The sequence below is a fragment of the Cervus canadensis genome, chromosome 22 (assembly GCF_019320065.1).
Source record: "Cervus canadensis isolate Bull #8, Minnesota chromosome 22, ASM1932006v1, whole genome shotgun sequence".
Taxonomy (NCBI): domain Eukaryota; kingdom Metazoa; phylum Chordata; class Mammalia; order Artiodactyla; family Cervidae; genus Cervus; species Cervus canadensis.
Genome location: NC_057407.1, coordinates 3367458 through 3394902, shown reverse-complemented (window position 1 = coordinate 3394902; position 27445 = coordinate 3367458). Strand labels below are relative to the sequence as shown.

General features: G+C 42.4%; 1 protein-coding gene across 5 annotated transcripts in view; it reads right to left on the bottom strand.

The window, feature by feature from the left end:
• The window catches only part of NR2C2 (nuclear receptor subfamily 2 group C member 2), a 108723-nt gene that overhangs the window by 27849 nt on the left and 53429 nt on the right, over positions 1-27445 (bottom strand). For all 5 annotated transcript variants that reach the window (XR_006264484.1, XM_043442619.1, XM_043442618.1 and 2 more), the window contains one exon: positions 11336-11446. Coding sequence is in view for 4 of the 5 variants with exons in the window: in XM_043442616.1 (XP_043298551.1) it covers positions 11336-11446 (111 nt within the window). In the remaining variant the exon portion in view is untranslated. The remainder of the gene's footprint in view (positions 1-11335; positions 11447-27445) is intronic.

The window sequence follows — 27445 nt, the reverse complement described above, 5'->3', positions numbered from 1 at the left end:
TCCCCGCACCCTCCACAAGCAAGCTCCAGGTCTCCTCCACGGAGAAACGCCCCATGTACTGGAGTCAGCATGTATCCCTAACTGCTGACACATGTACGTGGCAGTTTACATTCAGTCCACGCCTGTTTTTAGTGTCCGCAACAGCGCCTGCGTGTCGTGCCCCTCACGCCATCTCGTCCCGTTAGCCCTGTGTGGTTCTCGCCACTCACTCTGCACAAGGCGCACTGCTGGGGATGTGCAGCCCCGTCAGAGCAGGGCCGACTGCACTCTACCAGCCCAGGGCCCCCCGTCCTAAGCCAAAAGGCCCTCAGCGACGCCCTGCCACGCTGCCGTTTCCATCTGTTCACCCTCTCTGTCTCAGCCAGGCGGGGCCCATTGCTTCCACCGGAAAGAAGAGCTTGAAGGCAGAAAGCTAGTCGTGAGGTGACACGTTTCATTTCTCCAAACTTTACAGTAAAAAACCAAAACCCGATGGACGATATTTAAAACTGGGGTATTTCCCATAAAAGTCCTGTTCACTGCTCTTCTGGCTTTCCTGGTGGCTTAGGGGTAAAGAATCCACCTGCAATGCAGGAGATGTGGGCTCAATCCCTGGATTGGGAAGACCCCCTGGAGGAGGGCATGGCAACCCACTCCAGTAGTCTTGCCTGGAGAATCCCATAGACAGAGAAGCCTGGTGGGCTATCCATCCATGGAGTCACAAAGAGTCGGACACAAATGACCACCCATGTGCGCGCACATACACACACACACGCACAGAGCTCTTTTTAACAAACCAGCAGCTCTGGCTGTCCTGGGCCCATGTTCCGCTGGTACCAGCTGGGTGGGCGCGGCTGCCCCTTTAGCTGGCTTCCCCGACCCCTGCCTCACCCTCCTCCTCCACCGCATGGTCCTGTGAACACCTGAGCCCGTGAGTCCGAGACGGCACTTGGAGCTGCAGCCACGCCTGGAACGCCTGCCCACTGCCTCCCAGCCGCGTCAGCGTGGAGCAGCCCTTGAGCTTCCCGAGCCTGCTTACATCTCTAAAAAAGGGATCACTAGGGAAGTGAAACAACATGTGTGAAAGTGCTTAGCACAAGGCCCAGAACATAACAGGACCTAGATAAAAGTATTTCCCTGTTCTGAGCTCTCACACACTTCTCTCCCTCACTTGGGAAGTCTTGTCTCAGCCATTTCATCTCATCAGTTCTCCCCACTGAGTAAATCAGAACTTTCTTCTGCAGCTCACCCACGCATGTCAGGCACTAGGCTCAGTTCAGTCGCTCAGTCATGTCTGACTCTTTGCGACCCCATGGACTGCAGCACGCCAGGCCTCCCTGTCCATCACCATCTCCCAGAGCTTGCTCAAACTCACATCCATCAAGTCGGTGATGCCATCCACCTATCTCATCCTCTGTCGTCCCCTTCTCCTCCTGCCCTCAATCTTTCCCAGCATCAGGGTCTTTTCCAATGAGTCAGCTCTTCACCTCAGGTGGCCAAAGTATTGGAGTTTCAGCTTCAGCATCAGTCCTTCCAATGAACACCCAGGACTGATCGCCTTTAGGATGGACTGGTTGGATCTCCTTGCAGTCCAAGGGACTCTCAAGAGTCTTCTTCAACACCACAGCTCAAAAGCATCAATTCTTCGGCACTCAGCTCTCTTTATGGTCCAACTCTCACATCCGTACATGACTACTGGAAAAATCATAGCCTTGACTAGACAGACCTTTGTTGCCACTAGGCTAGAAGACAGGCATTACGGAGATGGTGCCTGCTTTCACCAAGCTTTTAGTTTAATGAGAAAGACTGGCAAAAAAAACAAGTAAACAGACCAACCAGGAAATAATTTAAGTGTATGATACATGCTTTTGAGGGGAAAGATCAGGCTGGGGTAAAAGAAAAATATAGGCACTTTAGAAAGAGAGATGAGGGAAGGCCTCTGTGATGAGGTGACATTTCAAAGAAGATTCAAAGCCAAGAAGGGTGCCAGGTACAGGTTTAGGGGAAAGTGTGTTCTAAGCAACAGGAGATGTTCTGGCATGTGGGAAGTCCTGAGAGCAAGGCACTCTGGGAACTGATGTCAGGCCCGGGGATCTAGAGGGGAGGGGGCTGGCCCTGTGGGGAGAGTGGGCTTCTAAGCACAGTGACAGCCACTCAGGGGCTGCTTCCCCCGAACCAGGTCTTCTGGTTCCTTGTCCTACTGGACACCTATCCTATACTATATTATACGCACATACATCCACACATGCATGCCAGACACACACACAGACCTTTATATAATACACACAAAATCTGCCATCATTACAGGTCAGCACATGTTACAGTACAACAAAGAACAGCGGCAAAGATGACTAAACTTAAAATGAAAAAGGTAAAAAAATGTTAAAATTTTGTTTGGAGTACACAAAAAGGTGAATGAATTTTTAACTTAAATAAATAACTCAGGAATAATCAGCGTTGCTCACAGGCAACAATGATAAAAACAAGTATCTTCTCCATTCGGCCCCACCAATGCCTCAACCCCTGCAAGTTCAGGTGGGTAAAACGTCTGACAAAGTTTTCTTTCTTACATAAGGTGAAACGTGTTTTTCAAAGTGTTAAGTGAGGGAATGATGGGAAACAAAGACCTTCTTAGATGTTGGCTGGAGAAAAGGCAAACAGGACACCGGATGCTGGGGGACAGTGAGGGTGCCCCGGGGCGGCCCGGTTGAGAGCGGGCAAGGAGGACGGGGTGCAGGCGGAGGAGGAGTGCGGAGGACGGGGTGCAGGCGGGGAAGAGCGCGGAGACGGGTGCAGGAGGGGAAGAGCGCGGAGGACGGGATGCAGGCGGGGAAGAGCGCGGAGGACGGGGTGCAGGAGGGGAAGAGCGCGGAGGACGGGGTGCAGGCGGAGGACGGCGTGAGGCGGGGAGGAGCGCGGAAGACGGGGTGCAGGCGGGGAAGAGCGCGGAGGACGGGGTGCAGGCGGAGGACGGCGTGAGGCGGGGAGGAGCGCGGAGGACGGGGTGCAGGCAGGGCGGAGCGCGGAGGGCAGGGTGCGGGGCCGGGTGTGCTCACGGAGGCGGTGGCTAGAAGCGACTCTCTGGTCTCCAGTCAGAGCAGGCGGGTGGATAGGTGAGAGGCGGCAGGGACTGAGAGTCTGCTTCTGGCTTCCCAAGTGTGAGATGCCCAGGTGAGGATGTCCAACAAACTACCGGACAGATGGGTCAAGCTCAGAGTAAGAAAAACTAAACAAACTGAAAACCAAGGACTTTCCTTGAGGGCTCATCACAGAGCTGACCTTCGTGAGGCAAACTCAGGTCTGGAGAGAAGTCAAGTCATCAAGTCTGAGGTCTGCTTACCTGGCTCAGAAGTCAAGCGGGCAGGACACATAAGTGGTAATCACAGTGAGGCTGGGGACCTCATATATACTAGCATGGGAGCGAGAAACTCCTGGGGCTGGGGCGAGGGGGGCGCGCTCACAGTCACAGAGGGTCCCACGCTTTCATGAGTTTCAGCTCCAGGAACCCTGCTTGGTTCTCCTGGTAAAGAAATGGGAACGATTCTCTGGTGACTCTGGCAGGGGAAGGGAAGAGTATTCTTGGTAACAACAAAACAAAAAACTCTATGTAACAAAGGTCTATTCCCTAGGAGAAAAGACTTTACCAGAGACTTGTCTTACCCACTGGGGAAAGGGCATTTCTTCAACTCCAGGTCCCTCTACCCTGCCCTTCTCATCTAAGTGGGGGCAGGGGAAAGAAATAAATACTTGTGAAGGTCATAGCCTAAGGACAAAGGACCACTAGACCTAGACAGTGTATTAAAAAGCAGAGACACCACTTTGCCGACAAAGGTCCGTCTGGTCAAATCTATGGTTTTCCAGTGGCCGAGCATGGATGTGAGAGCTGGCCCATAAGGAAGGCTGCTGGTAGTGCTGGCTCAGTTGCTAAGTCGTGTCCGACTCTTGTGACCCCCTGGCCTGCAGCCTGCCCAGTGTCTCTGTCCACAGGATTCTCCAGGGAAGAATACTGGAGTGGGCTGCCATTTCCTTCTCCAGGGGATCTTCTCAACCCAGGAATAGAAACCAAGACTCCTGCCTTGCAGGCAGGTTCTTTACTGACGAAGCTAAATTGATGCTTTTGAACTATGGTGTTGGAGAAGACTCTTTAGAGTCCCTTGACTGCAAGAAGATCAAACCAGTCCATCCTAAAGGAAATCAACTATGAATAATTCATTGGAAGGACTGATGCTGAAGCTGAAGCTCCGATACTTTGGCCACCAGATTCGAAGGGCCAACTCATCAGAAAAGACCCTGATGCTGGGAAAGACTGAAGGCAGGAGGAGAAGGGGACGACAGAGGATGAGATGGCTGGATGGCATGACTGAATTGACAGACACGAGTTTGAGCAAGCTCCGGGAGTTGGTGATGGACAGGGAAGCCTGGTGTGCTGCAGATCCATGGAGTCGCAGAGTTGGACATGACTGAACAACAACCATCCTCCCCTTACACCTTACCAACTGGGCTACAAAATGCTAACAGTGGATTACGCCTGAGCATCAAGACACAAACTCTCTGAGGAGGAATATCTAGGGAAGCTCAAAGTCAAGAGGATGACAAAGACACTAGAGGAAACTGAAGTCTCAGCCAGTTACAGCTACAGCAAACATTAAACACAGCTCAACTCCCAGCCAGAATAACATAGCCCCTCATTGTAGAGGCTGACTTACTTCAGTTCCTGTTATCTAACACAGCCAATATCATCTGACGTTTAGCAAAAAAAAAAAAAATTGCACAGAATTTCAAAAGATAAGAAAAATACAATCTGGAAAGACAAAACAAGCATCAGACCCAGACGTGACACAAATGTTAGAATTACCAGAAAAGGAATTTAAAATAACCCATGATTAGTATCTAAGGATCTCTGAAGGGGAAAAAAAAAAAAAGACAACGTGCAAGAACAAATGAGAAATCTACAGAGAGATGAAAATTCTCAGAAAACATAAAATGCTAGAAATCAAAAATACTGTAGCAGAAATGAAGTATGCCTTGACAGACTCACTGGACACAACCAAGGGAACAACTGGTGAGCTTGAAGACAGGCCCACAGGGACTCTCCTAACTGAAATGTGGAGGGGAAAAGCATGGGAAAAAACAAATACAGGATACAAATGCAACACACAAAACCCAAGACACAAGAACTATGGGACAGCTGCAGGAGACAACAGAGACGTAGAATACCAGAAGGAGAAAGAAGATGAAATATTTAAGGTGATAATAGGTGAGAACTTTCCATAATTAATGACAAAATATCAAACCATAGATCCATGAAGCTCAGAAAGCATCAAGTGCAGTAAGCACTCAAAACCCACATTTCAGTAAATCCTGTTCATAAGACCAAAAAAGATAAGGAGTTTAACTCTCCCTGTCACAAACACAGGAAAAGATTTCTCTCCCACTGTCCCTTTGGGAGAAAAGCCCACCTCACCTATAAAGAAAAAAAAAATTTAGAGCAGATTTGTCTTTAGAAACCATGCAAGACAGAAGATGGTAGAGCAAAATATTTCAAATGCTGTTGAAATAAACCACCCAACTAAAATTCTATATTTGACAAACATATCATTCAAAAGTGAAGGAGGCTCCATCAATAAATGGATAAATCAATTATGGCACACACACACAGTGGAGTACTATGCAGCCCTGAAAAAGAATAACATACATGCCATAAATGTGGGTAAACATTATGTCAGACACAAAACAAGCCAGACTCAAAAAAGGTCACATACCGTGTGACTCCATTTATATAAACTATCCAGAATTGATAAATCCATAGAGATAGAATTCAGATAACCACTAGGGACCAGGCAGGAGGAGGAACAGGGAAAACTGCACAGTGGGTGAAGGAGAGTGAACAAGTGAAAGAAATGTTTCGGAACTTGTCAGAAGAGGTGGCTGCATCATATTATGAATATGTTAAATGCCACTGAACTCTTTACTTTAAAATGCTTAATTTTATGTCATGTATTTCACAGAAAATCATTTAAAAAAACAAACAAAAAAAACCAATAAGGAAAAATTCAAAGTGAAATAAAGACTTTCTCAGACAAAAACTTCACAAATTCATCACTGGCAGATACACCTTGTAAAAAATGTCCCAAGGTTTTCTTCAGGCAGAAGGTAAATGGAACAGATCAGGAACCTGCATTTACATAAAGAATGGAAGAACACCAAAGGAGGAATCAATGAAGGTAAAACTAAACCTTGTTTTTCTTATTCTTAATTAATCTTAAAAAAAAAAAAACAACAACTGTAAAATTAAGTAACATGTACTGGGTGACATGTTACCCAGTGGGTAACATGGGAGGCAGGGGCTTGGAACACTGTGAGAAGCTTCCCATTACACGCGAAACAGAAGACTGTCAGTTGAAAATAAACTGAGATTAGTTTAAAATGTACATTGTAAACTTTAGGGCAACAACTAAAAACACTTGTAAAGAAGTACATGTGATACACTAAGAAAAGAGATAAAAGTGGGATCAGATAAGTTGTTCAATCAAAACTAGGGAGAAAAAGAAGCCTGGCATCATACCAGGAACAGTTACATACACGGTAATATTAATTCAAATATATTCACAATCCACTTTAAATGTGGATATTCTATATACACCATCCAAAAGAGATTGTCATCTGGATTAAAAAAGGAGACTCGACTATACACTGTCTACAGAAAACCCTAAAGCCAGACAGGTGAAAAGTAAAAAGTCAAAAGACAGCTGGAATAACTACTTTAATGTAAAGACAAAGCAGACTTCAGAACAAGGAAAATTTCAGGCATAAAGAGGGGCTTCGTATGATAAAATGGCTCAATTCCCAGCAAAGACATAACCACCCTCTAAGTGTGCATGAACCCAGTAACAGGGCAACAAAATACATGCGGCAAAAGAGGATAGAACTGCCAAAAAGAAACAAAGTAATCAACCATTACATCTGGACTTATCACTTCTCTGTCAGGTTATGCAGGCAGAAGATCAATAAGGGTACAGTTGACCTGAGCAGCACTGTCAATCACCCTGATATAACTGACATTTGTAAGATACTCCAGCTAGCAACAGCAGAACATACATTCTTCTGAAGCCTGCATGGAATATTCACTAAGGCGGACCACATTCTGGGCCATAAAACACACACACACACACACACACCCCTCAAAATATCTGAGTGTGTAAGGGAATAGGCACTCTCATACCAGGCTGGCAGGAGCATAAACTGGCAGAGCCTCTTTGGAAGGCAGCCTGGCAACTACTGTCAAAATTACATGACACACTCTTACTACCAGCAACCCTGTTTTGAATAATTGATCCCACAGAAATACTCTCAGGTGAAAGGTTATTGATCGCAGCATTCATAAAATGAAATCTCAAAACCCTACTTAATAAAAAGAGGCGGCTCTATCTGTACCACTTTACTTAAGAGTAAAGCGCAGAGCAGTGCGGGCAGAAGGGGGACAGGCATGTGAACCAAGCTGTCTGCTGACGTGCATGCCCACAGGTGCAGGGGCAGAGCCCACCTCTGAAACAATGAATAAGCAATATGGCAGCCGTGGCTGTTCCTGGGGGAGCTGTGGAGAGGGAGACCCGTCTTTTACTGTGTCTGGTGGGACTCACTCACGGCGTGCACCCATTACCCACTGAACACATACCAACAGCTCTGTGAGAACCTGAGAGGAGCCCCCAGCGGTCTCAGAGGCAGAGACGAGGCACCCGGCGGCTGCGGGTGGAGGAAGGACAGAGCACAGGAATAGAGAGCTGATGGGAGAGAGACCCAGGGAAGGAGGCTGCAGGAGCCCGAGGCGCACTCCCCTGGGGAAGGGAATGAGGATTCCAAACTTCTACACAGCGAACAGCAGAAGTCTTTTCTAGCAAGTAGCAGGTGAAACATCCAAAAAAAAAAAAAGATAAAAAAGCACCATATCATATAAATGTATTTCATAAGCTTAAATTAAAAAATTTCCTTCAAACAATATGTACAATTATGCTGTATTGAAAACATAAATATGAAATGGAAAGTGTGGAGGAATAGCTCAGGGACACCTTAAAATCTACCGGGGGAAAAGAAGCTTCAAGCTAAGACCTGCCCTGAAGAGAATGAGGGTGGCGTCCAAGTGAGCACAGTGACCTCCAGCACATCAGATTCGGTACGTAATGTGTGCAGGTGTTTCTATGTGTGCAGGTGTTTCTCTTTTAACCTACAGCCTCACTGCCTCAACGCACATGGAACTGAGCCATCTCCAGAAGACAGTGAGGGACAGGGGAGCCTGGTGCGCGGCAGTCCCCGGTGTCGCAGAGTCAGACGTGACTGAACAACAACAAATCACTTTGAAAGCTGAATTAAAAAATGACATTTGAACTTAATATTTGCATAATCTTGGAAGTAACAAAGAACAGAGCTTGAAAACCACTGGCCTAGAAAGATTGCATGTGATGAAAACTCATGAAATTTCCTGAGAAGCTAGGTTTTGTGACTGGACTGCTCCAATGAGGCCTCCCTCTCAGACAAGCTGGCGTTTCCTTCTTATGTCCATCTTCTTCCTCCCACAGTTTCTGCACTAGACTTCTGCATCCCCAAACACCACAGCCCTCCACCCCAGTCACAAGGGTACCTCTCCGCACCGGGAGCGTCACTCGTCCCCACTTGGTCCCAAAGCCCTTTTACAGCCAGTGGGATGACATGCGGCAGTGACGCAAACCCATCATCAGGGCACCCCTCTGCTGGTCTGCACGACTAGATGTGGTGTTGGCACCTTAATCTTTGCTGTCATTATTAAAAACAGTAAAAAGAAATCCTACGATGGGGGAAAAAACAAGTATAGAGGATTTGGTTGAGAAAACTGATGAAATTTTAGAATCTGGACTATGGATTAGACAATGGCTTGCTTCAATATTACATTTCCTGGTTTTGATCACTGTAGTGTAATTATGTAGGAGAATGTCATTCTCCACAAAAAATACAACTGAAGTATCCAGGGCAAAGAAGCGGGATGTCTCTATTTTTATTCTCAAATGATTCAGAAAAAAATGCATTATACATACATTCAGAATGTTACAGCAAAAACTGGTGAATCTGTATAAAGGGAATACAAGATTCCTATGCATTATCTTCCTTATGTCTGAACTTGTATGAAAATAAAACATTAAAAAATCGTAACACAGATGCTAATGTCTATTGATGTCTACTTCCTATAGGTTTATAGGCATTATCTCTTAATCTTTTTACAGTGCCATAAAATAGGTATTATTACTATTGTCATTTAACAGTTACAGATGTTATACAAACTTTCCCCAGGGTCACACAACTGAGTAGAAACAAGATTTAATCCTAAAGTCTGTTCCATTCAGAGCCAGAAGTTCCTAAATGTTGCAGAGCTTGCCATCCTTATTGAATAATCTTTCCCTCACAAACTCATCACAGAGCTACTATCTAGGTCAGAGCACTGATTACTCATTAAAACATCAGGAAATGAATTCTTTTCCCACAATGGGTTGGAGATCCAACACTGAAGTTAGGGCTAGAGAGGAAAACTTCATGGAAGACATCAGCACCAACATCAAGAACTAGAAACCAACTTAAGTTGGTTATGACCATAACTCTTCTTTAAAATACCAAACCTTCAAACACACTTCAATTGAAGCAAAGTATATTCAATTTTATTAACAGTTCTCAATGAAATGATTTTCAGCTATACTTACTATACATAAAACTCATGCTAAGGGTTTATTTTCCCTAGAGAAACTGAAAGCACACCCCCACAGATCCATTCTACAAGACTTCTGGCTCAAGAATCTAACCGCATTCTAGCCAGGACAGTGGTGGAACCATGGGCCAAGCACCAGGGCATGGGAATACCCCACTGGATGAATTGGGATGCCCAAACAGCTCTTAAGAAAATAAGGATTCTTCTTACATCAATACAGGGGGCTGTATACTCTCTCTTGAAATATACGCTGGCTCCAGGACTAGCTGGAGTCTTCTGTGGGAGTGTTCTATGTTCTCACCTGCCCTTGGATGGTTGTGAAACCACAATGTAACAGGCACGGTTAAATACACATAGTTAGTCCCTTTTCCAGACCTGGGAGAGTTACGTAGGCAGGATCCTAATACCTACTATCTTAAACTATAAAGGACTCATTTTCAAGTCACAATCAGCAAATAAAAACAAAGTGAAAGAAAAAATAACTTAGCTACATAAAGTTTCTAATTCTGAAAAATAGTAAAACCTCATTAATGTTGGACCAATTACTTCTGAATTTCCAAACACTCAAGATATGTGTGTCCTACTTGGTGTGAAGTGAAAAAAATGACAAGTATATGAACTTCTGTATTTACGATTAACAATTATGTAAAATAGGCATGATGGAAATATAATTTTTAACAACTCATTTCACTTTCTTTAACACAATTCTTTTATGCTTAGGTTTTAACAATCCATAAAATCACTTTTAAGAATGGGGAAACACTATAGAAACCATCTTGTTATTACAGCATACTGCTCACTTTTACTTAGCTTAAAGTAAACAAACTGAAAATGAAAGCAAACCTTAACTAATTCACTCGAATACCTGTCTGCCTAGTATTTTCTCAGACTTCTATTACACAATTAGTGCTTTTTCTGCCATTTATTTCTGTTCATGTGCTTTGGTTTGGTCTTCTGATTCAGCCTTCTGAGGTAACTATGAATCTAATTTGTGTCATCAGTACTTTCCCCTTCTTCCTGCTTGTTGGGTCATGATTTCAATACACAAAGGTTCTCTTTGTTCAATGAGCCGGAGGCAGGCTCAGAGCCCTGGGGAAGAGTAACCTTCCCGTAAGTGAATATGAAACAGTTAACAAGAACGATATAGATAACGAGTACACACCCAACACTATCATGTGCCAAGCACCGTTTTAAGCATCTTACAAGCAATATCCAGATTCTTCCTAATAACCTTATGAGGTAAACACCACTGTTACGCACATTTTCTAAATGAAAAACTGAGACACTGGAAAAGCTATGAAGTGGAGCACTGGGGTCTGACCTCACGTGGGGTCCACACGCAACTAGTATCCCAGGACATGCTGCCTCTCAATTCTGAAGTACGAAAGTTATAAAACGGTACTTCTTTCCAATAGTTCGAAGTGACACTTTATAGACTTTTAGATTAAAAGTAAGTTAGCTTAGTAAATGTAAACTCTTTCTTCTTTTACATTTAAAAAAATAAATGAGACTGCACTACGCTGGATGCCTAAGAGGCACAGCTCCTTACTGAGACCCTTAGGCAGCTTTGTTTTTGCAACAGATTCAGGGAGGGCAGGTGGCTGGACCCCAGGGGGGCTGGTGCGGTACCTGAATGCGCTGAGGTGAGGCTACTGCAGAATCAGTGGAGATTATCTGGATGCGCGGGGAGGGGCTGGTCATCCCTGGAGATTCCGGCCGAGAAGTCTGTGTGCGTGGTACCTGTGGGCGAGAAGCGGGCTGGATCACAAGGGGACTCACAGAGATGCCCAGGGGTCTGAGGACCATGCCTCCTGGTTTCACTGTGGCCTTGAGTGACAAAATGTGTACTTTAGGATGACAAAGGAATCAGTGAAACATTTCTACAGAATGATCCTGAAAAACAGCTAAAATAGCTATTTCTAATGTTGAAAATGCAAGAAAAAATGAAAGGAATTTTCAGGTCTACTCTGTACACCAGCAATAAAATATAAAGCTACCAAAATAACTTCTTAGAAATCATCTTTGAACTCCCCCCCCGCCCCCCCGCCCCACTGTCTCCAAAGCCAGCTATAATGCACTCCTGTGAGATGACAGTTTTCAGAAGAAAGGATCTCACAACACCGCTGAGGGTGGCAAACAGAACCAGAATTACACTGTAAACTACCAGGATTATTGGTACTTGTGAAAGAGTCTGGCAACCTCCCACCCTCACTGGGGTGAAACTTGAAAAAGTTCATCAATAACACAAGGTCAATACCCATCAAAGTAAAGGTTCAAGGTTTCGAACGGTCACTTTGACACCTCAAGTGATTAGGTATTATTTTTCTTTGAATAAAAGTATATTATGAACTGATATTTTTCAAACTTAAAGAAGAAGAATAGGAGGAGGAGGAGGAAGAAAATACTTCTTGACTCATTCTATGAGGCCAATACTACACCTAATATCAAAACCAGACAGATGATCACAAGAGAACTACAGACCCAGACCAATATTCCTTATGAATAAAGATGCAATAATCTGCAACAAAATCCAAACAAAATGAATCCAGAAGCATATAAAGAACCAAACACTATGACTAAGTGGGATTTATCCCAGGAATACAAAGTTGCTTCAACATATGGATCAAACAATATAATATACCTTAGAAGGGGACAAAAGTCAAATGATCATCTCAATGGACAGAAAAAGCATATGACAAAATTCAATACTCTTTCATGATTACAAAAAAAAAAAAAAAAATCCCACTCAGCAAACTAAGAAGTACTGATATGTCAACGTGTTAACAGGTATTTATAAGACACAGCTAACATAATACTTAATAAGACTGAAACCCTTCTCCCATCGACCAGGAACAAGACAAAGAAGTCCACTTTCACCATCTCCACATGACATTATACTGCAACTTCTAGACAAGTCAATTAGAAAAGAAAAAGATATAAAAGCAGCAAGATCTGGAAAGAAGGAAGACTATCTCCATTAGCAGATAATATGATCCTTTATACAGAAAATCCAGAAGACTCCACAGAAAAACTACTAGGTCTAATAAATGAGTTTCAAGGTTGCAGAATACAAAATCAATATATGAAAATCAGTTATTTTTCTATACGTTAGCAAAGAGCACTCAAACAATCCCACTAACTATAACATCAAACACAGGAAAACACTTAGGAATAAGTTTAACAAACAAAATATAGCATTTATATACTGAAAACTACAAAACATTGTTGAAAGAAATTAAGATGTAAATAAACATAAAGACATCTGTGTTCATGGATCAGAAGACTTAATACTGTTAAGGTGTCAATACTACCCAAATTGATCAACAGATTCAATATAGCTGCTATTCAAATTCTAGCTGCCTATATTGCATAAATTGATAAATTCATCCTAAAATTCATGAAAATGCAAGGGAACCAGAATAGCCAAAACAATCTTGAAAAACAACAAAGTTGGAGGACTCAACTTCCTGGTTTCAAAACTTATGTGTCTTGTGTCTCCTGCATTGGCAGGCCGCTTCTCTGCCACCTGGGAAGCCCCTATAGAAAGCAAGGGTAATCAGAACAGCGTGGCAATGGCACAAAAACAGACTACAGACAACAAAACAGAACAAGGAGCACAGGAACCAACCTATCCATCAGCGGTCGGATGGTTTCTGATGAAAGTGCCATGATAACTCAATGGGGAAAGAAGAGCACTTTCAACAAATGGTGATGGAAAAATCGGACACAACATAGAAGAATGAAATTGGATACCTCACTCCTATTATATAAGAAACAATTAATTCAAGAGAGAGAACTCTGGGAAAATGGTGGAGTAGGAAGCACCAGGAATCTGTCTCTCTACCTAGATCACAGACAGACATCAGAAACTGTCTGATGGGACTATTGTGGAACTCCAGAGTCCAGTGGAGACTTGCAATTTCCAGGGGAAGCCTTGGACGATACAGTGCAGTTAGTTTTGGTCAACTTCAGCTCCTAGCACAGCAGTAGCAGCTACCCTGCCCCTGCTAGAGTAGGCAAGTGTCCACACGTTCCAGGAGCAGCCCGCACACAGCTCGTGGGAGCCAGAGCGGCAGACAGGGTCCTTGTCCTCAAATACTGGGGCCTGTGCTCCAGTCGCTGACTGCTTCTGACCCAGAGGTGCAGACAAGGAGGTGGCATCCATGGTCTGTGTACCCCCTTCTACTGCTGCAAATGACCATCTCCGGCTACAGTGATTTCCAGGGGACTTAAAAGACTGGTTTGTTCTCTCACCACCTACTTTTCTCTTTTCTCCTCTTTTGGGAATTAGACATTAAAGACAAAGACTTTCAAACTAACTACATACACAGGAAAAATTAGAAAGTAACTACACATGCTTAGGGAAAGACAGGTTTAGAAAAGACCTTAAATTTACATGTCAGGATGTTGCTCACAGAAAGTGCTTACAATAAAAACAAATTAACAAAAACCAGCAAATACCTGCCAAGAGAGAGAATCTGATTTCTAGAGTTACCACATTATTAGATTCAAATGTCCAGTTTTCAACAACAAAATCACAAGGCATACAAAGAAATAAAAGTATGGCCCAGTCAAGGGAAAAAAAAATTACATCTGAAAAAGATCTCACGTCAAATGTACTAGATAAGAACTGAACTAAAGGAAGATGTGGAGAAGTCAGAGAATGATATATGAACAAAATAAAAATACCAATAAGAGAGAGAAAACCTAGAAAGCAAAAAAATTTTGGAGCTAAAAAGTTCTGAAATTGAAATGAAAAATTCACTAAATGGATTCAAAGGAAGATTCAAATAAGCAGAAGAATCAGTTACCTTGATGGAATTTAGTGAGTCTGAGGAGCAGAAAGAAAAAAGACTGGAGAGAAGTGACCAGTGCCAAAGAGGCCTGCAGGATACCAAGAGTGAGACCAACAGCTCTGTGGGAGTCTGAGAGAGAGGGGGGTGTGCGCAGAGACTAGCTGAAGAAACAATGGCTGAAAAACTTCCCAAATTTGATCAAAGACATGAACATAAACATCCAAGCTCACCATATGAGGAACTCACAGAGACCCAAATCAAGATACATTATAATCAAAGTTTCAAAAGACAAGAAGAGAAAATCTTGAAAGCATTTAAAAGAGAAGCAAATTGTCACATACAAAAAACCCACAATTAAGTTATTTGCCAACTTCTCTTTAGAAACTTTGGAGGCCAGAAGATCGTTGGCCAATACAGTCAAAGTGCTCAAATAAAAGAAATATGTCAATCTAAAATCCTATACCCAGCAAAACAGTCCTTCAAAGGTGAGGGAGATTATAATTAAAATGGCTAAAGTTAAAGAGGATTCTCAAGGCAGCAAAAAAAAGAAAAAAAAAAAAGAGTTTAAAAGGGAACTCCCATAAGGCTAACCTCTGATTTCTCTACAGAAATACTGCAGGCTAGAAGGAAGTGGCAAAGATAAATTCAAAGTCCTGAAAGGGAAAAACCTGCAACCTAGGACATTCTACCCAGCAAGATTATCATTAGAAGAGAAGAAGAGAGAAAGAATTGCTCAGACAAGCAAAAACTAAAATACAGGAAGACTAAACTTTTACTGTTAAAAAAATACCCAAAGGTCTTCTCTAAATAGGAAAGAAGGGGCCATCCCTGGTGGTACAGTAGGTAAGAATCTGCCTGTCAAAGGAGGAACACAGGTTCAATCCCCAGTCTGGAAAGACTCCACATGCCACAAAGCAACTAAGCCCGTGAGCCTCAACTACTGAGCTGGCACTCTGGAGCCTGCGAGCCACAACTGCTGTGTGTGTGCTGTGACTACTGAAGTCTGCAGCCTGAGAGCCTGTCTCCACACGGAGAGAAGCCCCCACAATGGGAAGCCCGCACATTATATATAGTGCAGAGTAGCCCCAGTTCACCATGAGTAGAGAAAGCCTGGGCATGAAAATGAAGATCCAAGGCAGCTAAAATAAATTATTTAAAGAATGTTAAAATAAATAAATTGTAAAGAAGGAAGAACCTATAGGAAAGAGAAAAAGACAACTAGAAAGTAGATCACTTAAATAAACCAGTACACCGCCTAAAATTTTTAAAACAATTGTGTGAGTGATAATAGCTGCAACAAACAAGAAAAGGACAAACATGAAGATATAAAAGACATCAAAACCATAAAATGTGCGGGAGGTAAGAAAGTAGGTTTTGTTTGTTTGCTTTTTAGAGTGTGTTTGGAATATGTATGAATACCAGTCTAAGGTAAATGGGGGCCTCCCTGGTGGCTCAGGTGGTAAAGAATCTGCCTTCAATTCAGGAGACCCGGGATCGATCCCTGGGTTGGAAGATCCCCTGCAGGAGGAAATGGCAATCCACTCCAGCACTCTTGCCTGGAAAATCCCATGCATAGAGGAGCCAGGTGGGCTACAGTCCACGGGGTCACAAAGAGTCGGACACGACTGAGTGACTAACACACACACACACACAAATCAAAAACATACAACATATTCACAGACACCAAAAAGAAGAAAACACAAGCACAATATAACAGAAAACCATCAGACCACAAAGGAAAAGAAAAGAAGTGTAACATCAACTGGAAAACAAGCTTTACAATGGCAATAAGTACATATCTATCAATAATTACATGTCAATGGACTGAATGTTCCAATCAAAAGACATAAAGTGGCAGATTAGATAGTAAAACAAGAGGCTACAATATACTGCCTACAAATGATCCACTTTAAAGCAAAGAACACATACAGGTTGAAAGTAAGGGGACGGAAAATGTAATTTCATGCAAACAGAAATAAGAAGAAAGCAAGGGTAATAATACTCATATCAGACAAAACAGATTTTAAAACAAAAGCCAAAAACAAAGATAAAGGAAACTGCATAACGATAAAAAAAAAAAAAAAGGATCAATACAAGAAGGGAGCGTTACACTCATTAACGTATGCACCCAACATGCCCGCACACGAGCTCAGTCACGTCAGCCGTGCCCAGCTCTTTGCGATCCTGTGGACTGGCCCACCAGGCTCCTCCGTTCATGGAACTCTCCAAGCAAGAACACTGCAGTGGGTTTCCATGCCCTCCTCTAGGCTATCTTCCCCACCCAGGGATGAAACCTGAGTCTCTATGTCTCCTGCACTGGCAGGCGGGTTCTTTACCACTAGCGCCACCTGGGAAGCCCTACGTCACCTGGGCTAGAATTCGGGCTTCAATATTCCCATAAAGGGACGTGACAGTGTACCCAGCCTTGCGTTTTCCTTCTGTAATGTAACTGCTTCCACCAGGAAATCAGATTTAATCAGCATTGGCTAAGAGTTGGTCTGAGAGGTCTGGGTGGACACTGGGAGAAACTATCCGGATCTCGGAGCAAGTTTGAGAAGGGTCCTCTTTTCCTGGTATGGGCAGTAAAGTTGCTGGGGTTAGAGTCTTGCAAATACTCAAACGTATCTGTGGGCTTTCAAACAAAAGAACTTGCTATCTGAGAATTCTTTATCATTTAGTAGGTCTGGTACCTAGTGAGCAATCGAACCTGAATGGGGCTCCCAGAGTAAATTTCCATGCTCCCTCAGCTAGGAGGGACAGTGCTCCTAGCACCCTAAGACAGGGAGACCAGACTTCAGCAAGTGGACTCCAGCTGTTTGCAGAGATAGGCTTTGGCTGTGTGGTTTCTCCCAATCTTTGGGTTAGGATTCCCAAGGCCACACTCCCTGCTTTCTGGGTGCAGAGTCAGAACAGTTTAGGAAGGGTTAGGCAGACCCAAAGTGGGAGCGCTGTGGAGGAGGCTCCTTAAGTGTCCACGGCTCCTGTTGGACTGGTCCCCATTTGAGGGGTACCTGATCTTCCTTACCTTTTAATGCTTGATATAAGGGGCTGTGCAACGAGACCAGAGTTAGGTATCCAGACTGCAATACCCAGTTAGGCCCAGAAATGCTTGTAGTTGTTTATGGGTAGTGGAAATCTGTACATGCAGTATTGCCTGTGTATAATCTGCCAGAAGGCTGCACCTACCAGGGGTAAAAATAATCCCAAAATAGGACACTTGTTATACCAACTGGGCCTTAGATTTGGACACTTTGTAACCCCAGTAAGCCAGGAAATTAAAGGCCTGAGTGATGTATATAATGGTGTGGGACTGAGTCGGGGAGCAGGTCAAGAGATCATCAATATAGTGAATAAACGTTCCCCCCTCAAGAGTTAGGTCTTTTAGATCCTGGGCTAGAGCCTGCTCCAAAAGATGGGGGCTATCTCTAAAGCCTTGGGGTAGGTCAACTACTGAGGGGGTAGTGATGAGGATTTCTACTTCAATGCAACAAGTACTGTGATTCTGGTGCCAATGGGATGAAAGAGAAAGCATCTTTTAAATGAGAGTGAGAACCCGCTGCTGTCCGGGGGTCTTTTTTCCAGAAGTATATAAGGATTAGGGACTACTGGGTATAAAGGTATCATGGCTTTTTTAATGAACCGTGAGTCTTAGACTAGGTGCCATCTAATCTGATACTAGATATAAAAATCTGATATTAGGTATAAAGACTCCACATAAAAACTACCAGAAGTGATAAATGAATTCAGCAAAGTAGCAGGATACAAGATTAACACACATAAATCAGTTGCATTTCTTTACACTAATAATGAAATAGTAGGGAGGGAAAAAATCTTGTTAAAGATTCCTTTAAAAATCACATTAAAAAATAAAATGAATAGGAATAAACTCAATCAAGGAGGTGAAAGACTTATACGCTGACAACTTTAAAACACTGATAAAGAAATATGAATACAAAAAAATGGAAAGACACCATATTCTTGAATTAGAAGAATATTGCTAAAATGGCCATACTACCCAAAGCAATCTCCAGATTTAATGTGATTCCCCATTTAATTACCCACGACATTTTTCATGTAATTAGAATAATTCCAAAATTTTTATGGAATCATAGCAGACCCAGAATTGCTGAAGCAATCCTGAGAAAAAAAGAACAAAGCTGGAAGCATAGCCCTCCCAGACGTCAGACAATACCACAAAGCTACAGCAGTCAAGATCAGGTAGCACTGGCACACAGTCAGAGAACCCCCAAGTAATCCCACCCATCTATGGTCGGTTAATCTCAGACAAATGAGTCAAGAGTACACAATGAAGACAAGCCAGTCTCTTCAGCAAGTGGCTGGACAGCCACGTATAAATCAAGGAGTTGGAACACTCCCTCATACTCTACACAAGAATAAACTCAAAATGGCTGAGACATATATAAGACATGACACCAGAAAACTCTCAGAAGAGAACATAGGCAAAACATTCTCTGACATAAATCAGAGCATAGTTTTCTTAGGTCCGTCTCCCAAGACAACAGAAATAAAAATAAAACTTACAAGCTTTTGCACAGCAAAGTATACCATAAACAAAATGAGAAGACAACCTGTGGACTGGGAGGAAATACCTGCAAATAATGTAACCGGCAAGGGCTTAATTTCCAAAATATACAAACAGCTCATGCAACTCAGTAACAAAAAAGGCAAACCACCCAATTAAAAAATAAGACCTAGGTATTTCTCCAAAGACGACACACAAGTTGGCAAATAAGACACATGAAAAGGTGCTCAACATCACTAATTATGAGAAATGCAAATCAAAACAACAATGAGATATTACCTCATACCAGTCAGAATGGCCATAGTCAGAAAGTCTACCAATAAGAAATGCTGGAGAGGGTTTGGAGAAAAGGAAACCCTCCTACACTGCTGGTGGGAATGTAAATGGTACAGCCACCGTGGAGAACAGTATGTGTGTGTGTGCTAAGTCGCTTCAGTCGTGTCTGACTCTGTGTGACCCCATGGACTGTAGCCAGCCAGGCTCCTCTGTCCATGGGATTCTCCAGGCAAGAATACTGGAGTGGATTGCCACGCCCTCCTCCAGGGGATCTTCCCAGGGATCGAACCTACATCTGTTACATCTCTTGCACTGGCAGGCGGGTTCTTTACCACCAGCACCACCTGGGAAGCCTGGAGAACAGTATGGGGGGTTCCTTAAAAAAAAAAACAAGAACAGAGCTGCCATATGATCTCGCAGTTCCACTCCTGGGCATAAATCTGGTGAAAAGTCTAACTGGAAAAGATAACACACACCCTAACGTTCATGGCAGCACTACTTACAATAGCCAAGACATGGCAACAACCTAAATGTCCATCGACAGATGAATGGTTAAAGATGTGGTGTGTATATATATAGATTGAATAGAATTCAGCCATAAAAAATGGGGGAAAAAAGAATGAAATAATGCCGTCTGCAGCAACATGGACAGACCCAGAGGTTATCATATTAAGTGAAGTGAGAAAGAGAAAGACAGATAGCACATGGAATCACTTATATGTTTGAGTCTTTTAAAAACTATACAAATGGACTTGTTTACAAAACAGAAACAAAATCAGAGACACAGAAAACAGACTACAGTTACCAAAGGGGAAGGGCGTAAGTTAGGACTCTGGGATTAGCAAATACAAATGTCAGTAAAAATAATCAATAAACGTTCTATAATAAGAAAAGTTTTATGTGAGCCAAACTGAAGACTAGCCCAGAGGCCAGCTTCCCAGATTACTCTGACAAGTTCCTCTGGAGAAGCATGGTTTTGCATCTTGTCAAAACAAAGAACATTATATTTCTTCAAGGTTTAAAAACAAAAACAAACAAAACCCCACATGGATCAGAGATCAGCAAGTCAGCATGGCCTTGGCACCTTGGAAGAGAGTCTTATCATCAAAGAAGGACTAGCAATGGCAATCCAAGAAGACAGGAATTTAATCTTTATTTTTAACATGGACATTCTTCTGGTCAATGTGCCCTTTTCTTTTTAGTAATTAAAGCAGATATACAATGCATGTTTGATAGGCCACAAACAGGCTATTCTAATGAGCATAAAATTCAAGTTAACTCATGCATAAAACAGGATGACTTCCCTGTATCTAATATGTAAAAATTTCTTTTATTATACACACACACACACACACACAATACACACAAAAAAAGTCCTACTGTATAGCACAGGGAACTATATTCAATATCTTCTAATAAACCATAATGGAAAAGAATATGAAAAAGACTATATATACTCGTAACTGGTTCACGTTGCTGTAACATCGTAGATCCACCAGGTGGCCCCAGTGGTGAAGGCCCCACCTGCCAACGCAGGAGCCACAAGAGGCCGGTTCATCACTGGGTCTGGAGGCTCTAGAGAAGGAAATGGCAACCCACTCCAGTATTCCCACCTGGAAAATTCCATGGGCAGAGAAGCCTGGTGGGCTACAGTTCAAGGGGTCACAAAGAGTCAGACACGACTGAGTGAGCATTCACACACACACGTATTTCAATTGAAATAAACAGGTATATAAATATTTTTAAAAGTGAGAGAGAAACCAAGACATTCCCAGATAAACAAAAGCTAAGGGAATTTGTGATCACTAGCCTTGCCCTGCAAGAAATGTTCTAGAGAGTCATGCAAGGAGAAAGGAAAAGACACTAGGACATTGGAGAAACAAAAATGTCAATAAATGTAAATACATGGGCAACTATAAAAAGCTGGTATTATTGTAGCAATGGTTTACAACTGTACTTTGTTTTCTACAAATACACTTAAAAACCTCCAATTATTATTGTAAATACTACTGCTGTATCTTTGGTATGAAACTCAGAATGTATTTACAAGAATTATTAGCTTATGTTTGCAGGCATCAAAATGTAATCAGTGACATCAACTACTGAAGAGGCAGGGACAGAGCTGTAAACGAAAAATGTTTGCTAGTGAATGGAATTAAGTTGGTGTGAGTTCATACTCGTGTGAATTTGTAACTTTAGGATGTTATCTGTAATCTTCATGGTAACCATAAAGAAAACAGCTATGGAATAGGGCGGCGGTGGCGGCGGAAAAAAAAAAAAAAAAAAAAAAGAAAATAGCTATGGAATAGGTACAGAAGAAGATGAGAAGTGGTTTAAACATTTCACTACCAAACAATCAACTAAATACAAAAGAAGACAGGAACGTAGGAGTGAAGGATGGAAAAGCTGTAAGGCATATATACAATAAAGAGCAAAATGACAGAAGCTCCTCGTGTAAATATTTTAAAGCAAATCAATTAAATTCTCTAATCCAAAGAGATAATGGCAGAACACCATAGAGACACTCTGCTTCATGCATGCTGCCTAGGAGACTCACTAGAGAACCCAAGACACAAACAGACTGAAAAGGAAAGGAAGGAAAAAAGATAATTTATGCAAACAAACCCAGAAGAGAGCAGAGGCAGGCGCACTAAAATCAAACAAAGCAGACTTTCGAGTTTAAAGGGTTTGAGAGATAAAGAGAGAAGAAAGCGAAGTCGCTCAGTCGTGTCCGACTTTGTGACCCCATGGACTGCAGCCCGCCAGGCTCCTTCAACCATGGGATTCTCCAGGCCAGAATACTGGAGTGGGTGGCCATTTCCTTCTCCAGGGGATCTTCCCAACCCAGGGATCGAACCCAGGTCTCCCGCACTGCAGACAGACTCTTTTATCCTCTGAGCCACCAGGGGAGCCAAAGAAGGATACTAATAAGGGATTCAACACAGCAAGAAGATATAATAATCACAAAGTTACACACTTAATAACCAGAAAAGTACATGAAGCCCAAACTGATAGAACTTAGGGAAGAAACAGACAGTTCTGCAATAATAATTGGAGACTTCAATATCGCAACCTCAAGAAGGAAAGAACCATCGGACAGAAGATGTATGAGCAAAGAGAAGACTGAACACGAGAGAAACTAACGAGACTGGACACGCTGTGACAGGACACTCTACCAAGAAAAACAAATACATGTTCTCCTCGAGCACACAAGGGACACAAATGCAGCCAGAACTCAAATCTCAGCAAGCTTTAAAAGACAGGGATCGGACAAAGTGTTCTCTGAGCATAAGAGAATGAAGTTAGAAGTCGCCAATAAAAGAAAACTGGAAAAAATCACAAATTTGTGGAAATTAAACAACACATTCTTCAATGACCAATGAATCAAAAAGAAAATCATGAGGGTAATTTAAACTTATGAGCTATAAATGATTAAAAAAAAAAAAAAAGGAAGAAAGATCTCAAACGAATAACCTAACTTTTACAAATACAGTAAAAAAAAAAAGAACTGTATTCAAAGTTAGCAAGAGAAAGGATATAATAAAGATTATTATTTATAATAAAAAAACTATATTAAAAAAGTCAACAAATCTGAAAGTTGATTCTTTGAAAAGATCAACAAAATTGACAAAACTGAAGAAGAATGTTCAAACTACTGCACAACTGCACTCACCTCACATGTTAGCAAAGTAATGCTCAATATTCTAGAGGCCAGGCTTCAACAGTACATAACTGTGAGCTTCCAGATGTTCAAGCTGGATTTAGAAAAGGCAGAGAAACCAGAGATCAAATCGCCAACAACCAATGGATCATCGAAAAACCAAGAGAGTTCCAGTAAAACATCTACTAGCTTTACTGACTATGCCAAAGCCTTTGACTGTGTGAATCACAACAAACTGTGGAAAATTCTTCAAGAGGTGGGAACACCAAACCATCTTACCTGCCTCCTGAGAAATCTGTATGCAGGTCAAGAAGCAACAGTTGACATGGAACAACAGAATGGTTCCAACTCGGAAAAGGAGTACGTTAAGGCTGTATGTTGTCACCTGCTTATTTAATTTACATGCAGAGTACACCATGCGAAATGCAGGGTTGGATGAAGCATAAGCTGGAATCAAGACTGCCAGGAGAAATATCAATAACCTCAGATACACAGATGACAGACACCACCCTTATGGCAGACAGCGAAGAACTAAAGAGCCTCTTGATGAAAGCGAAAGAGGAGAGTGAAAAAGCCAGCTTAAAACTCAGCATTCAAAAAACGAAGATCATGGCATCTGGTCCCATCACTTCATGGCAATAGATGGGGAAACAATGTAAAGAGTGACAGACTTTATTTTCTTGGGCTCCAAAATCACTGCAGATGGTGACTGCAGTCATGAAATTAAAAGACGTTTGCTCCTTGGAAGAAAAGGTACGACCAACCTACACAGCATATTAAAAAGTAGAGACATTACTTTGCTGACAAAGGTCTATCTAGTCAAAGCTATGGTTTTTCCAGTAGTCATGTATGAATGCGAGAGCTGGACCGTAAAGAAAGCTGAGCCCTGAAGAACCGATACTTTTGAACCGTGGTGTTGTTGAAGAGTCCCTTGGACTGCAATACTCTGGCCACCTGATGCAAAGAACTGACTCATTGGAAAAGACCCTGATGTTGGGCAAGGTTGAAGGCAGGAGAAGGGGACGACAGAAATGAGATGGTTGGATGGCATCACCGACTCGACAGACACGAGTTTGAGCAAGCTCCGGGAGTTGGTGAGGACAGGGAAGCCTGGAGTGCTTCAGTCCATGGGGTTGCAAAGAGTCAGACATGACTGAATTGAACTGAACCGAACCTAGCTAGATGGACTAAGGTGAAAGAAAGAGAAGACTCAAATTACTGAAATCAGAAAGAAAAGTGAGATTATTATAAATTCTATAGAAATAAAAAAGCTTATAAAAGAATACTATGATGAGTTGTATGGCAACAAATTGGATAACCTAGATGAAATTAACAAACCTGCCATGACTAAAGCATGAAGACATAGAAAACATGAATAGACCGTTACTACTAAGGAGAATGAATCAATTAAAAAATCTTCTCATAAAGAAAACCCTGGACCCAACAGCTTCACTGGTCATTTCTACCAAATACTGAAAGCAGAACTCTCAGACTCATCCACAAGACTGAGGAGTAAGGAACACTCCCTAACGCGTCCTGCTGAGGCCGGCAAGGCCCTGATACAAGCCAGGCAAATACACTGGGTCAACACATAAAACTCTATCATCGTAACACATGGCATTAACACAATGAAGGAAAAATCCCACAATATCATCTCAATAGAAGGAGTAAAAGCATTTGACAAAATTTATCATCCTTTTATGACAAAAACACTCAATGAACTAGGAATAGAAAGAAATTATCTAAACATAATAAAAGCCATATATGAAAAACCCACAGTCAACATCACACTCAATGGTCAAAGACTGAAAACTTTTCCTCGATAATAAGGAACAAAGCAAGGATGCCTGCTTTCACCTTCTCTACTCAACACTGTACTGGAAGTTCCAGCCAGAGCAATGACGCAAGCGAAAGAAAGAAAAAGCATCCAAGTTATAAAAGAAGAAGTAAAAGGTAAGTGTGTGCTTAGTCGCTCAGTTGTGTCCGACTCTTGCAACCCCTGCCAGGCTCCTCTGTCTATGGGATTCTCCAGGCAAGAATACTGGAGTGGGTTGCCATTTCCTTCTCCAAGGGATCTTCCCCACCCAGGAATTGAACCTGGGTCTCTTGCATTGTAGGCAGACTCTTTACTGACTGAGCTATGAGGGAAGCCCCTAAAAGGTAAGACATTGGTACATTAAAAACTGCAAAACATTGCTGAGAGGAATAAATGGAAACATTTTCCATGTTCATGGGTTGAAAGACTTAACATTGGTAGTATGTCAATATTTCCCAAAGTGATTTACAGATTCAATACAATTCCTATCAAAGTTCAATGATTTTTTTTTTTTTTTTCAGAAACAGAAAAACCCATCCTGAACTGCATATGGAATCCCAAGGGACCCCAAACAGCCAAAACCACCTTGATAGAGAACAAAGCTGGGGACTTGTGCTTCACGATTTCAAAGCCTGCTACAAAGCTTTAGTCACAAAACTGTGGTATCAGCATAAAGACAAACATATAGACCAAAGGAAAAGACATTCCAGAAGTAAATTGTTGCATATATGGTTAAACAATTTTTTGACAAGGGAGCTAAGACCATTCAATGGGGGGGGCGGGGGGGGGAAGCATTCTTTTCAACAAAAGTGCTAGAAAAACAATATCCATATACAAAAGAATGAAGCTGGGCTCTTATCTCATACCATACACAGGAATTAATTCAATCAAAGACCTAAATGTCAGACCTGAAACTATAAAACTCTCAGAAGAAAACCTAGGAGAAAAGTTATCACACCACTGGATTTGGCAACGATTTCACGAAATGATACAAAAGGCACAGGCAACTAAAGGGAAAAAAAATAAATCACAGAAAGTAAGAGTGGTGATTTCTGGGCTTTCCCTGGTGGTGCTAGTGGTAACCCACCGGCCAGTGTGGGAGACGGAAGAGACATGGGTTCTATCCCTGGGTCGGGAAGATCCCCTGGAGAAGAATATGGCAACTACTCCAGTGTTCTTGCCTGGAGAACCCCATGGTCAGAGCAGCCTGGTGGGCTACAGTCCACAGGACCACAGAGCTGGACACGACTGAAGTGAGTAAGCACACACACCTAGGTGAGTCACTGAGAGTGGTCAGACTCTTAGAGGCGAGAGGGTAGAGCGGAGGTTCCTGGGTACAAGGAGGAGGTGGCAGCGGGCATTAGTGTTTAAGGGGTAAAAAGTCTGTTTTATAAGATGAAGAGAAGTTATGGAGATGGATGGTGGTGGACGCTGCACAACGTTATGAGTGTATTTAACACTACTGACCTATATATGTAAAGTAGTCCATTTTATATATTTCATAATTTAAAAATAGGAAAAACTAACTCACAACGGATCTAAGTATTAAATGTAAGAGCTAACACTATAAATTCTTAGAAGAAAATATAGGTGTAACTCTTTGTGAATTTGGATTAGGTGATGGTTTCCTCGATATAACACCAAAGCATAATCAACAACAACAACAAAAGATGAAGTGGCCACCATCAAAATGAAAAAGTTTTGTGCTTCAAGGGACATGATTTAGAAAGTGCAAGGACAGCCTATAAAATAGGAGAAAAATTTTGCAGGTCATGTACCTAATACATGGACAACTAATACAACTTAAAACTTTTTTTAAAAAGAGGCAAAGGAGATGAATGGAAATGTCTCCTAAGAAGATATACAAATGACCAGTAGCATATGAAAGGCTCAACATCACTAGTTACTAAGGAAATTAAATTTAAACCCACAACAAGATATCACTTCACATCCATCTGGATGGCTATAATCCAAAAGATGGACAATGACAAGTGCTGACAAGGATGCAGAAAAACTGGAACTCTACAACACTGCTAGAGGGAATATAGAGTGGTACAGCTACTTTGGAAACAGCCTGGCCAATTCTCAAAGGCTGCCATGTGAACCAACAATTGCACTCCTAGGTATATACTCCAGAGAAAGGCAAACACATGTCTACAACTATCCATATGTTCACATTAGCATCATTCATAATAGCTCAGAAGTAAAAACGATTGAGTACCTGCTAACGATGAATAAAGAAAACACAGTATGTGCACACAATCGAGTGTTACTTGGCAAAATAAAAAAGACTGAAGAGTGGCACCTGCTACACCACAGGGGACCACGCGCAGCGCGTCACAGACGACCACTCCTTGTGTAAGTTCACTTACGTAACAGTGCGGAGTAGGCAACCCGCAGGCACAGAAGGGCCGTCAGTGGTTGTCAGGCACTGAAAGGGTGGGGAAGGGGAGACAGCGTCTAATGGACAGGGGGTTTCTTTTTTTTTTTTTTTGGCTGAGCCCAGCAGCTTGGTGCATCTTAGTTCCCCAATAAGGGACTGAACCAAGCCCTTGGCAGCGAAAGCACGGAGACCTAACCACAGGACAGCCAGGGAATTCAGTGGAATTTCTTTCTTAAATGATGAAAATGTTTTGGAATTAAGATA